Genomic DNA, 15,302 nt, shown 5'->3' with positions numbered 1-15,302 from the left:
AAAAAAGAAAAATGAATATTCATATACTTCTAAGCAATCCTGATAATTCACGGCGTTGTAACATAGCAAACGCCGAAATGAATCAGTCAGCTGTAACGAAACCTGGCTTCACACATTGTTGTGAAACTGAGGCGAGTTGGGGCCTGTATCAAACACTTCCATGCTCCCTTCTAATGCCCTGGATTTATTAAGAATTAATACCTTTGATACTGAAATAGTGCACTGAACTGAAATGAACGTTAGCCCTCATAATTCAGTTACACGCTCCGCAGCGGTCATGAAGTGCACTACTTGCGTGTAGAACGTTTTATGACTCAAGTAGTCACTACGTAGGGCACATGGAGCGATTTGGGACGGACCCCAACAAGGAGAAGGGGGTCTGACTGCAACGTTAATTTCATTTACCGAGTTTCTGCGTATTAGAAGAATGCCATGTTAATATCTTACAGAGCTGAGTTTGTTTATTCATAGCGTTATTCTCAGAGGCCTGGGGACTGCGGTAAGTGAAGTGATACATCGTTAACCGACAGCTCTACCACAGAACGGCGATGTTTGCTATGGTTAGGGGTCTGTTTACTGCAAAACCCTCTACACAAATAAACACAACCCGGCACTTGGCATTGGAAATGGTGACCGCATGCTCATGTGCAGCTGCTCCATAGCGTCTCATTGTATTATATGATAAACTCAGGATGCGGACAGGTTTAATAACCAGGTTAAAGAGTGTAGGGGGTGTTTGGAGCTAACAACTGCTACAGTTTTTAAATAATAATAGTTCCTATCACATTAAATATATATTTATTTCTGTTATCTTCATTTTCTGAGTATTTTAGAGTGTGTGTTTCATTCAGGAGAGTCTAATGTGAAGGTAATTCTAGAGAAACATGGAAACACTGATTTTTTACACTGAGATCAGTTATTTGTACAGATTATTTGAATAGCGACACAATTTATAATTTGTTTATCTTAAAGATTAGGCTAATAAACAATAAGACACTGATGTAGAAAACTCTAACTGCCCTCTCTTCTGTTTTTAGAAGAGATAGAGATAGCGCTGCTTGTCTGGAGGAGGCATGAGTATCCTGCGCTTGTTCTCCATCACGATGGGGAGGATCAGCACCTTCAAGTCTTATCAGATTCTGCTGCTGCTGGCTGCTGCCCTGGCCGTGATGGCCTTCTATTACTTCGGCTCCGAAAAGCAGAACTTCTCCAGCACCACCAAGCGGCTAAAGCAGACCCAGGGGAGTCACAACTCCAACCGCAACGATGCTGACCTCTCGGTGGACACCAGGCCCGAACGTCAGGAACGGGAGAGGCAGCAGTACCACGCGCTCATGATGTTCACCAAAGTGGACAAGAGCAGGACTCTGCAGGACAAGTTCGAGGTGGCCATGCGCTCCATGGCCAAGCATGGACGCTTCCTGGAGGATGAAAACCTGGTCCTTCATTTTGTCTCGGATAGGGCCAGTAAAGAGCTGGGAATGACGAGGATTCCAGAGCTGCTGCGGGAAGCCACGTTTCAGTACGAGGTAAAAGCTGATATCCTTGAACGGTAGCAAGGGTTTGATATTAAACCTGGAGTAAGTGTAAGCCGGTTTCTGGAAGAAGAACATTCAACCTAAATTCCCACCCCTCATTCCAAAACCACTCCCGTAATCCACAGTGTCTCACCTTCACCACAACAGCCTCCTACCTCATGTCTCCTTCACATGTAAAACAACCACCAACAGCTACAGCGATGTCTGCTGTGGCTTGCCCTCTGCCTTCATCCGGCCTCATTTTGGTAGAAGCCTTCTGTATGTTTTTTACAGTCTACATAGAGAAGGAACCTTTGGCTGAGTGCTCTCTGGGCGTCAAAAGGCTTGGGCCGTGAAAAGAGGCTGTGTTGAGGGCACTGTGTGAATGGTGCTAACGGCTAACGGCTAAAATCCATAGCATTGTATAGGGCACATTCAACCTGCTGACCCAGTCTTGAGATGTACTCAGGACAGTTGTAAATTGCCCCCTTGTTAATGTCCAGTGTAAGGGTCTGTTCACCCAGGGTTCACCAGGTGGCAGTGGCACCGTTGGAGAGAGAATGGGCCGGAGCATAACAAACCCACGTCACCTTCAGTGCCCCGTGCCAGAGGCTGGAGAGGTCACACAACAGATACTTCCTCAACATCACTACGCAGACAAACACTGTATATCTCTCAGTGCCACAGCTCCCACAGGAACCCATACACTCCAGCGAGTCCCGACTCTGCTTACAGTAGATCGTATCGCTAAATCGCTCTAACTAAACATGAGCAAATCAGGCTCCACATGAAGGGAACTTTGAAAAAGGGAGTGCTGGGCGTAAAGCCTAGTGAGTGTACGATCATATGCAGCTGCTCCAAACCTTACTATTCAATTCCATGCTTTTCTATGAAGTCTGAACCTGCTTTATTGGCACAACTGAATCAATAACAGCCACACCTTAAAGCAGCGTCTTTCTAGAAATCGGGCTAACGTGGTTCAACTTGGAAACCACCTGTGTTTAGAGCAAACTTAACAGTTACCAAAGAGACTTTGCCTCTTTTAAACTCTCATCTGGCAGTTAAACAAGTCACGAGGTCTGACTTATTGTTGGCAGTGAAGCTTTTGGAATCCTTATTTGCACATTTTAATGTTCTGGCTACAGGTTACTTCTGGGGAAAGCAGGGTGTGGAGGGTTTCCCAATCTTGGTTTGAGGCAACACATCTGTCCAGGTCCTTGTTTTCTTTGCTCAAACTCCTCTGAATTAAAGCTGTGTCCAGTAAGAAAGTAGAAAGCAGCTTTAAAAGAATGGTACATTATATAAATGGTATAATATCTGACCATGTGTCTGGCTCAGTTCTATCAAATCCTCTCAGAAATGTTCCAACCTCCAGTGTAAATCCTTCCCAAAAAGCACTACCTATTACTGCCTTGTTTTTTTTAGATAAAATGGTGGATGTCTTAACAGCAAACCTAAGCCATAAACCGCTTCTATCCATAGGCTGCATTTACACAGCAGCGGCCACTCGGGGGCAGTGTAGTTCTGTGTTGTTCTCTTGGTTACTCTTGGTTTCTCTATCACGATCCCATCCTTGTTCCTACAGAAACTCTTTAGACCAAGTCTCTGAATAGACAGAGAGATAGTCTTGTTTGTGCAGGTACGTGGGGAAGGTGGGTCTTGGGTCCTCTGGTGGGATGGACTCTTGACCCTTTGGACCTGGAGACAGTCTTCTCCTTATTTGACTCTGACCTCAATCACTTCATTGTGCTCTTCACTGAGTCTTTGGTTTCAGTTGCTTTTAGGTGACTAAATGGACACCAGGCCCGGGGTTGGTGTTGAATATCTGACACGGCTTTGGAGTGAAATGCAGCTTCTTTCTCACTGCCCCGAGAAGTGTTTTGTGTCGTGCAAAATTTGGTCTTTCGTGTCTTAGGAGACTTAATGGTGATTCTCCTAAGATTCCTACGACAAAACGGAGACATGAGATACTTCTGGCCCAGATAAACATAATAGTTCCGATGTTCCGCTGCTGATTAAACTGGAGCAGTGTGGTCTGTTTTGTTTTTTTCCCTCCGGGTGTAGCTTTTGCCGGCTCCAGACCCATTTAATAATCACAGGGCTGCATTAACACCCACGAGAAATCAAATAGCATTTAGCTTATAGTCGAATGATTGTAAATGATTTGTTTACTGATTTACAAAGTGCCATTGAAGACTCCCTCTGCACTCCTCAGTACATCAGGATCCATTTGTGGTCCACGGGCCTTTGCTATAAACAATAGCTTCTCCTGCCCAGCAACATCACTGAACACTTAGAATGATCCTTTGCCATGGATCAAGGGGCCGTTTGCTCGGTTTAGCCCTGGTGGCCTTTAGCCAGCACTCCAGATTACCCTGCCTTTAATCCACTTCTTCCAAGCCTACACACACACACACACCATACGCACCACAAGATAATGAGCACTGAGCTTAATGTAACCCATAGTAATCCATTCTGATCATCCACCATGTGCTGCACAGGCACTTTGATTAATGCAGCTTTATTACACAAAGACACACCGTCTGATGCAGTGGAGGCTGAAGGAAAACACCAGTGTCTGGATTTAATATGATAACTATATACAGAAGTGAGCTGGTAGATTAGAAAGAGATGGAAATGTACCTTTTCAGGTGTGTTTACATTTCACAGGTGCATTGTAACATTGCATTTTCACTAATTAATCCAGGTTAGAGTCATGGTGGATACAGAGTAGTTGGAGGAGCAAGCCAGAAACACACACTGGACAGGGCGACACACACCTGTGGATAGTTTCACACACTCACCCAGTTTCATATCCTACTTTAGGAGTTGGATAAAGAACACACACTCTCATTTTCCCAGAACAGTTGTATAATTTCCCTCAGATGCTGCTACGTTTTGTGCTGAATGGAAAGTTCTGAAGTTGGGGGTCTGCTCTTCATACTCCCACACACCCCTCCCCTGCTTGAAAATGTTCGGTACACTCCAGCGGGAATACAAGCTCCAACCAGCTGTGGCTGGACAGCAGTGGGGAGAGTGGCGCTGTACTCGGCGTTCATTACTTTGCCAAAATAAATGAATTAGTGAAGACAGCACACACAAACATAACCCAGCCTCGTTTAGTGTTGCAGTGGTGGTCATGCATCGATTACTGTGAAAACCCTCTGAGCTGGGTTCTCGGACATGGCTTGCATGTGCTGTTTTCTAAATAAAAGCGCCCACGAGGGGTCTCTTGACTGATGCCACTGGAACGATCATATATTTGGATGGTTTTAGGAATGTTTTTGTAAATACAACTTTTAGGGGACAGTGGTGTAATGTACATGCCCTGTGACTTCCTGTCTTGCCCAAATGATTCCATAACGAGCTCTGGACCCACAGTGACCTTGAAAAGGGTGAGACATTTAAAGATGAATGAATGAATGTTATATAGATTCCAAGTGTGTCCAAGCCAAGAAAGATATAATAACTCTTATTTTTGAGATTTTGCAGTGTTGAACTATGTTGTGATTCCAGGAGTGTTTCACAGTCCATATCAGGAAGAACCGAATGTGCTTAAAAAAAAAAAATTAAAGGGACATTATGTAAGATTTTGGAATTTTGCTCCTCGGATTTCACCTACAGCTACAGAGTGTAATTGATGTTTACAGCAGTCACTTGAAAGCAGACGGTGTTTTCAACCCTCCTTCAAATGTTACATGAGTGCGGTTTCTGGAGTGCCGAGCCCGGAGTATCAACCACAAAGTCTCTATTTCTGTTCTATTACATGTCATGGAATATCGCAATGATTTTTAAAGCTGTAATTTTACGATAAAAATACTACCTAGTGTTGCTTTAATATAAAATGTAAACACTCCCAAAACCATCACCCCATATATGGACCCAGACCTTTTTGATCTCAGGGAATTTTGTTTTGTGATGTCACAAAAAGCCAGCAAGTGTAAACAGATCAGCCAATTAACAGTAGAGCACTTTAAACCCTGGATATCATTTGTGGGCTTCAGGGTGAAGAGTGATAAGAAAACTACAGAAAATAAGCCCCTCAGCCCTAACCTGGGTCTGGGAAACTATCCGTCCTTTTTTCAACCTAACGACAGTTGTAATGTTGTGACGTTTTTGGGAAACAGGCTGAGCCCAGACCAGCTGCTCAGGAAGCTGCAGTTGTGCTCTCCTCTGAACTGACTCGGGATCAGCTTTAACCCATTCGGCTTTCAGCAGAACCCTTCAGAGGTACAGACAAACACTGACCTCACAGCAGATGCTCTGCGTCTCCAGGAAAAGAGCTGAAGGAAGTCAGAAATAACAGGGCTTCCCTTGTGGACGCTTTAGGCTGGAGGCCCAGCAGAAAGTGCTATAAAACTCAGAGCATTACACAATTAATTCCCTGCTGCAGAGACCCCACACGCCCTTTTGTTACTTTAGATAACAGAGTAGTTCAAAGGAGCTGGAGGAAAAAGGGAATAATGGTTGAAAATGTCGGAGATTTGGAAATGAAGGCAGAAGATGGGGGTTTATTTAACATTTAGAAGGTTTTCATTTACTATTGGAGCAATCACTTATGTTCCCTAAAGAACCATTCAATTGCTTTGTAAATATGAGCACAAAGAACTTGCACAAAAAGAGTGTTTCCTCTTTTTTTAACTGTGTTTTATTGAGAAAAAAATCAAGGTTCAAAATGTTGGTTATTTTTCTATAAAAGTGACGCCAAAGTTCTTGTGTATAGTGTGGGTGAGTTGAAAAGTAAATCAGCTGTTTCACTCAAGTGAACTCCATGACTGAGCATTTACGCTTATGTCACACACCTAAGGATCCAATCCCGTCAGTGCACGTCTTCTGAGTGAAAGCAAATATGTAGAGTTACATTCATTCATTCATTCATTATTTGTAAGCGCTTATCCACAGGGAGAACACACCAAACCCCTCACAGACAGTCACCCGGAGGAAACCCACACAGACACAGGGAGAACACACCACACTCCTCACAGACAAACACCCAGAGGAAACCCACGCAGACACAGAGAGAACACACCAACTCCTCACAGACAGTCACCCGGAGGAAACCCACACAGACACAGGGAGAACACACCACACTCCTCACAGAAAAACACCCAGAGGAAACCCACGCAGACACAGGGAGAACACACCACACTCCTCACAGACAAACACCCGGAGGAAACCCACACAGACACAGAGAGAACACACCACACTCCTCACAGACAGTCACCCGGAGGAAACCCACGCAGACACAGGGAGAACACACCACACTTCTCACAGACAGTCACCTGGAGGAAACCCACACAGACACAGAGAGAACACACCACACTCCTCACAGACAGTCACCCGGAGGAAACCCACGCAGACACAGGGAGAACACACCACACTTCTCACAGACAGTCACCCGGAGGAAACCCACGCAGACACAGGGAGAACACACCACACTCCTCACAGACAGTCACTCGTAGCGGGAATCGAACCCACAATGGGTTTGATCTATGACCTAATAAAGAGTCGGTAGAATTACAAAACATTTATGTTTGTTCCCGTTTGTTTTATTTGGTTTCCAAATGTCTTCCTCTCTTCTGTGAATTAATCTTGCATAGGCACTCTATTACCACCCGCCTCGCTTCCAGGATTTGATACAGGCAGTTGGCTTTTCATTTCATAAATAAGCACTTCCTCAAGCAAGTCATTTAAAGTTCTTTGTACACCGAGGAAGCCTGGTTTCTTCCTTCATCCGTGTTTAAACTGCTTAATGGAGTTTGGATGTGAGCAGGCTGTGAAACACTGTTCCTGGAGGCCGGCCTACATTGTGTGATGTAACTGTGGAGTATGAGTTCATACTAAATATGTAACCTCTTTTGTTCCTGCTGTTAAAGTTTAAGTGAATTATCTCCGAGCGCCTGCGTCTTTTAGAGCAGTAGGTAAAAGCAAACACACAGCGGTTCCTCTGTAGAAGCTCAGAAAACGTCATGGATCCAGATTCTACCCACTGCATTTTCCCATGACATTTGATCAAGGTCCAGCTGCAGTCATCGATTAACTCGTATTATAACTCTTCCTTTGTCAGTGTTGCAGATTTAGATATTGATTTCCCCTAATGCTGTAAAAGTGTCTCAGCTCTAACCCTACACCTTCTCCTTCATTCAGTATGTGTGTATTTATGAATAAGTAATTGGTCACCACCTCTATCTCCACCTACCTCCCTGCAGCTTGAGATCTGAGATGGTGAAAAAGAGGACACGCCTCGGAGGGGGTGATGAGGTCACGCCCCTCGCTGCCGTTGTATTCTTAGCTGAACCTAAGTGTGCTTTTAGGTCCTTTACACCTTTAATTGCTACACAAAACATGGGAATTTCTTTTTTAATTCATTCGAGAACTTACATTTATGTTTCGGCATAGCTACTCGAGATGAGGGTGGGTACATGAGCTTTGTCTGATGTAAACAAGGGCTACTGACGTGCAGACTGACCAATTAAATGTCTACAGAGAAGGTTATCGACCAATAACAGTAGCTCTACAGTCAGACCGTCCAATCAGAAGATGTTAGGCTACTTCACCATGCCCTCTTCTCACTCAAGCGAACCAATCGGAGTAGGGGAGGGCGGGACTAGTTTGTGAACGAAACGCTTCTCGAAGTTCTATGTAAGCTCCAGAAAAACACAATCCCGGACGTTTGGGAAATTCCGCCCGGACATTTTTTTTAAGTCTAAAAAAGAGGACATGTCCGGGTAAAAGAGGATGTCTGGTCACCCTAGGTTCCTTAGGTGTGTGACGTATAAAACCCTGTCTGTCTGGAACCGTGTTTAGCATCTCAGAAAAATAAAGTATTAATTTCACCAGGGTTACACTGACAGTACAATAAATAACTGTACAGTAACTCAAATCCCCTAAACATTCTGCTTTCCTGAATTCTGTAAACACATCCTCAAAAACAGAAAAGCACCCACTGATATCAATGCCACATTAGTGTGGCTTTTTTGTCGTTCTTTCTTTTTTCTTTCTTGAGGAAATGATCCTCTTATGTCAAGAAAACAACAAGTTATCTTCTGATTATGCCATAAATAACTCCAGACCATGAAAAGACAGAGGCTAGCATGAGAAAACTGAGTAAATAAATGTCCCCAGCCTTTTTAGAGTTAGTGTACCCATGAGCAGCTGGTTTATATAAAACCTGAAAGGATAATTCAAATGGGATGTTTAATACAACAACAGTCAGTTAGCATGCTTCACCTGCTTCATGCTAACATAGCGGTAGCATTAGCCGATGACTCTTTGTTTCTTCGTTATTTAAAAATGAATGCCTGTAATATTCAACTGGGTATTAATAATATGTGATAATGGCTCTCAAATCGTCTAAGGCTGAGTTACTGGGATCTTTAAAAAATGCCGACTGGCTGAAGTTTTAGAATTTCTTTTGGAAACATTGTTTAATCTATGGGCTGTGGATGGAACAAAGGCATTGCTATGGGCCTCTTTCTCTTCATGCTAAGCTGTTTATGATATCTTTTCACTTCTTCCAGTGCTTGGGTAGTTTTAATCAGTACTGATGTTTCTGCTGACTGCTAATATCACTTCAGGACATATTTGTTTCCATTGGAATAAAAGCCTTAATGGGGAAATCTGTGATTACTGTTTTTTTTTTTTTTTTTTTTTTTTTTTTTTTATTATTATTTCCCAATCCTCTTTGTGTAATCTAGCGAGAGATCCTCATTATCTGATTGTATGCGCTGACTGGCTGCCAAATCCACGCAGTGCACGAGAGGATTATGTTGCCGCTTGTAGCGCAGACATTTAAAGACATTGTGTTTGATTGGAAACAGAGGGAGACGTTAAAGGGGCACCTCACGGTTCAGTGGGTCATTATCAGGGTCCAGTGTTGAATCTAATTAATGTGAACACATTCAATGAACTTAAAGTAACTCTCTCTGAGTATTTACATGCGGGGCACGTGACAGATGCTCTTATCCAAGGCGACTTAGGTTCTATCATTGACCAATGCAGGGTTAGGAGTCTTGCCCATGGTCTCTTACACTGCAAGATGATGAAATTGAACACATTGAAATTTCTGATGAATGATATGAATGTTTTGTTTTAGAAGAGAATTAAAGGTGTTAATATATGTTCATACTCAAGCAGGGAATCAAACCCCACACTGTAAAAAAATTATTGTAAATTTTACAGTAAAATACTGGCAGCAGAGTTCCCAGGCATTTACCGTGTTTTTACAGGAACACTACTGTATTTCAAATTTACAGCATATTACTGTAATTGAATAATACAATAATTTACTGTAAATACTGCGATTTACAGTAAAATACTGGCAGCAGAGTTCCCAGCCATTTACTGTATTTTTACAGGAACAGTAGTGTATTTCAAATTTACAGCATATTACTGTAATTACAATAAAATACTGTAGCAGATTTGCTGTAAATTTACAGCAATTTTTTACAGTGCATGTCTAATTGTCTGTTCTAGGTGGTGTTCCATGATGTAGGTGATTTGACTCAGAAGTTGTTCCCCATCGTGGAAGCCATGCAGAAGCACTTTAGTGCTGGCTCTGGGGCTTACTACAGCGATTCCATCTTCTTCCTCTCTGTGGCCATGCATCGTATCATGCCTCCAGGTAAACTGGGCCTGTAAACACAGAAAACACTGCATTGCTACAAAACAGGTGTAAAGTCATACACTTAATTTCTAGTCAATGTATTAAATGTATAAATGTATAAAACAAACAGAAACTGCTATAAACAACTTTTTGTCCAACATCTCCGTCCATGTTTAATATTTAACGCCTTATTTAGTGGAAAAATAAAACTCTTTACCCTTCACTGACTTCAATATCTTTAATTGTGCTCTAAATACTAAATATGGAAGAAATATGGCATGTTTACGCCAATCAGCCACAAGATTAAAACCACTGAGAGTGAATAACATACATCGGGATATTAAAATGGCACCTGCCAGTTTGTGGGCGTTATAAGGCGGCAAATGAACAGTCAGTTCTTGAAGATGATGTGGGAAGCAGGAGAAATGGGAAAGTGTAAGGATCTGAGCCACTTTAATGTGGACCAAAGCAGAAGTAGAGCAGCCTCTCACATCCTAGCAGTATCCAGTCTGTTGGGCAAACGTGGACCCACAATCTCTCCGGAGCCAGTGAGTCAGATAGAGCATTTTGACTCGGGGTCAGTGCCAGCGTCAGCTGTGCTGGGGGCAGGAGGAGGTGTGTGTGTGTGTGCGTGTCTGTGTGGCAGATCGAGGGTGCAGTCGGAAAGCTGCCACACTCACAGGTGCTGCACCGACACGTGGCACACGGCTCAGCAAGGGGAGGGGCAGCGGAGAGGAGCGTCTGATTGTCCTCACGCAGCGGCCTGGACATCGGGCTGTCCACCCTGCAGAGCTTTTCTCACTCTCGAACAGCCCTGCAGCCTGGGCTTTTTAAAACGTTGTATTTTTATTGATAAACAGATAAACCGCCCCTGTGGACCCCACTGCTGTCATAGCAAGGCAGACATAGGCAGTGACGTCAAGGCAGTGATGCTTTGGTCGTGTTGCTTTAGAGTTGAACGATTTATTTAATGATGCAGCCACAGATTTAATTATATATACTTTAGTGTTTGGTAACTCCAAACTCCTGTAGATTTTCATTATCATCATAATACAGACACACACACAATGTACTATGCAAAGGTCTCAGGCCTAAGATAACCCTAAAATATAATGTATCTTTTCACTTAGTGTGGTGCTTGTATAAAATGATATATAGTTTCAATAAATAAAGAAGGATTAACTTAAAAAAGGTCCAGTGAGAAAATGCTTTGTGCAGCACTAATGATTCTTTTTGTTTTTTGTTTTGTGTCTTTCTCTTGTTTAATTCGTGTCTTTTATAGTGACGGAGTGTGTTTGGATTCGCTCGGTGGTGCCTGCGCGTGCCTCATTTATCCCCGAAACACTGCCTGCTGTGCTTCACTCTCTCTCTCTCATTTTATGAGTGCTTTTGTTTTGGTGAAGAGGCTGTTGATAGCTGCCGAGGGGCTCTGAGCTCGCTGAGGGGCGTGTGGTGTGTGAAGAGAGAGGAGAGGCAGCAGATGAAAAACCTTAAATGTGTGTGTTATTTATTTATTTATTTATTTATTTTTATTATTTCTCTCTTTATAGTTTGAGATGTTGCTTGTGAACAGGTGTTTTCTTCAATGGTGGCCTCAGACACACATTAAACTGAGAAGTAGGTCAGTCAGTCCATTCTTTTCTTGCTGATCGCTTTGTTGGCAATGTACTCGGAAATGTGGCTTTAGTACATTCTCCTGAAACAACGTACTCAAAATACTCATAATATCCATAACGTATCATCCATAACTGTGTCAGCTGACTAAGCTTTTTTTCGTGACAGACGTGACCCAGTGAACAATTAGCCGTTGATTCAATGTTGAAATAACGTAATGACTGCCGTCTAATCAACGTTCTCTTAAGGTTGAAAATGAAAGTTGAAAAGACGTCCAAACACAGACATTGAAAAGACGACTATTAGACGTATTTTGGACGTCCATTGACGTTATTAATTGGTCCCGAAATAAATTACTTGTATTAATTGCGTTTTGGACGTCCACTGACGTTATCGATTGGTCACCACTTAACTAACTTATTAAGATGGATTTTGGACGTCCATTGACGTTTAAAATATGTCCTTGACGGACAGACTACTTTTAGACCCATTTTGAACGTCCAGGGACGTTCTTTGTTTACTGGGGAAGGGTTTCGGTTGGAAGCTTGGGCCCGTTGCTGCAGTAAAAAGCTCGTACACCTCTGAGGAGGCTCTGACTGTATAAATGCAGCCTCATAAATTGCACATTAGCCCTGGATCACAAATGCCACTTCATCTCATCCCAGAGGTATTGGATGGAGTTTCATCATCACCCCTGAGGTCATTCACGTGTATTCTTCTCTTTATCGTATCTGGATTGAGTTCGTGATACGGACAGTTTCCTATATTACTATAAATGCTCACGTTTGACTACATATGATCAGGCTTTGTGTCTGATTATTCTTTCCCCTGCCCTGATACAACAGTAAGACTCCAGATGTAAAGGACACGTCTAGATGCCTCTTAATGGCCCTCTTAAATGGGAATGCATATCTGGACAGGACACAACTGAGATGCCAATTGTCTGTCTAATTGTGCTCAGCGGGAATGTATGACCGTCTGGGTCCCGTACGGGTCAGGCAGTATAGCTGTAAATAACCTCAAATTAAAGCTCTGCATAGTCTCATAGTCTCGTTATTTATGGTCCAGGCCCGGAACAACGAAATCGTTTTCCTTACAGACTGCGATGTTGTTGACTTTCTTGTTAAATATCTGAGACGTCGAGTTATTTCTAATGAATGCACTCATTTAAGTTTAATGCATGTTTCCTGGAATGTCTGAGGTCAGGGGTCTGCTTGTTCTCATTAGTCCTCCTGTCTCCTGCCAGGCTTGTTCCAGCTATTGAACGCTTTCTGATGAGCTAATCAATATGGGCTAGCCCTGTGGCGCTGGAGTTGAGCTGCTGTGTGCTGGAGAGTCCGCGTCTCATTGTAGAGCACTTTCAGAGTTTGCCGTCGGTGTCCGCTCTCAAAGAATAGAAAAACATCCATGTTGTGATAGAGATATTCTGACTTATTAATGTAGACATCATGCAGTTGCATGAATGATTTAGGCACGTCAGAGTATGGCAGAATGTGGCTTTGGTTGCGAAGTAACAGATGTACAACAAACTACACACTGTAAAAAAATTCTTGTCAATTTTACAGTAAAATACTGGCAGCAGAGTTCCCAGCCATTTACCGTATTTTTACAGGAACACTACTGTATTTCAAATTTACAGCATATTACTGTAATTGAGTATTACAATAATTTACTGTAAATACTGCGATTTACAGTAAAATACTGGCAGCAGAGTTCCCAGCCATTTACTGTGTTTTTGCAGGAACACTACTGTATTTCAAATTTACAGCATATTACTGTAATTGAATAATACAATAATTTACTGTAAATACTGTGATTTACAGTAAAATACTGGCACCAGAGTTCCCAGCCATTTATCGTATTTTTACAGGAACACTACTGTTTTTCAAATTTACAGCATATTACTGTAATTGAATAATACAATAATTTACTGTAAATACTGTGATTTACAGTAAAATACTGGCAGCAGAGTTCCCAGCCATTTACTGTGTTTTTGCAGGAACACTACTGTATTTCAAATTTACAGCATATTACTGTAATTGAATAATACAATAATTTACTGTAAATACTGTGATTTACAGTAAAATACTGGCAGCAGAGTTTACAGACATTTACTGTATTTTTACAGGAACACTACTGTATTTCAAATTTACAGCATATTACTGTAATTGAATAATACAATAATTTACTGTAAATACTGCGATTTACAGTAAAATACTGGCAGCAGAGTTCCCAGACATTTACTGTGTTTTTGCAGGAACACTACTGTATTTAAAATTTACAGCATATTACCGTAATTGAATAATACAATAATTTACTGTAAATACTGTGATTTACAGTAAAATACTGGCAGCAGAGTTCCCAGCCATTTACCGTATTTTTACAGGAACACTACTGTATTTCAAATTTACAGCATATTACTGTAATTGAGTATTACAATAATTTACTGTAAATACTGCGATTTACAGTAAAATACTGGCACCAGAGTTCCCAGCCATTTACCGTATTTTTACAGGAACACTACTGTTTTTCAAATTTACAGCATATTACTGTAATTGAATAATACAATAATTTACTGTAAATACTGTGATTTACAGTAAAATACTGGCAGCAGAGTTCCCAGCCATTTACTGTGTTTTTGCAGGAACACTACTGTATTTCAAATTTACAGCATATTACTGTAATTGAATAATACAATAATTTACTGTAAATACTGTGATTTACAGTAAAATACTGGCAGCAGAGTTTACAGACATTTACTGTATTTTTACAGGAACACTACTGTATTTCAAATTTACAGCATATTACTGTAATTGAATAATACAATAATTTACTGTAAATACTGCGATTTACAGTAAAATACTGGCAGCAGAGTTCCCAGACATTTACCGTATTTTTGCAGGAACACTACTTTATTTCAAATATACAGCATATTACTGTAATTGAATAATACAATAATTTACTGTAAATACTGTGATTTACAGTAAAATACTGGCAGCAGAGTTCCCAAACATTTACCGTATTTTTACAGGAACACTAGTGTATTTCAAATTTACAGCATATTGCTGTAATTGAATAATACAATAATTTACTGTAAATACTGTGATTTACAGTAAAATACTGGCAGCAGAGTTCCCAGCCATTTACGGTATTTTTACAGGAACCCACTGTATTTCAAATTTACAGCATATTACTGTAATTGAATAATACAATAATTTACTGTAAATATTGTGATTTACAGTAAAATACTGGCAGCAGAGTTCCCAGCCATTTACCGTATTTTTACAGGAACACTACTGTATTTCAAATTTACAGCATATTACTGTAATTGAATAATACAATAATTTACTGTAAATATTGGGATTTACAGTAAATTCCTGGCACCAGAGTTGCATTTTTTTACAGGAACACTACTGTATTTCAACTTTACAGAATACTACTGTAATTGCACAATACATTGTTTTACTGTAAATATTTAAATGTACAGTAAATCCTTTCAGCAGATTTGCCAGGCCTTTTACTGCCTTTTTTCAGAAACAGTACCTTTTTACAGATGAACACTAATA

General features: G+C 41.3%; 1 protein-coding gene across 2 annotated transcripts in view; it reads left to right on the top strand.

Annotated features, from left to right (window-relative positions):
• Positions 1–345: 345 nt before the first annotated feature.
• xxylt1 (xyloside xylosyltransferase 1) overlaps positions 346–15,302 on the top strand; it is a 43,734-nt gene continuing 28,777 nt past the window's right edge. The window contains exons 1-3 of one of the 2 annotated variants that reach the window (XM_066648386.1): positions 346–499; positions 1,038–1,529; positions 9,993–10,140. In XM_066648386.1, coding sequence (XP_066504483.1) covers positions 1,074–1,529; positions 9,993–10,140 — 604 coding nt within the window. In that variant the 5' untranslated portion in view covers positions 346–499; positions 1,038–1,073. The other variant, XM_066648387.1, reaches the window with a different exon arrangement.

The sequence above is a fragment of the Hoplias malabaricus genome, chromosome 16 (assembly GCF_029633855.1).
Source record: "Hoplias malabaricus isolate fHopMal1 chromosome 16, fHopMal1.hap1, whole genome shotgun sequence".
NCBI classification, from domain to species: domain Eukaryota; kingdom Metazoa; phylum Chordata; class Actinopteri; order Characiformes; family Erythrinidae; genus Hoplias; species Hoplias malabaricus.
Note: the sequence above shows the minus strand (reverse complement) of the source record. Positions and strands in the feature narration are given on the sequence as shown.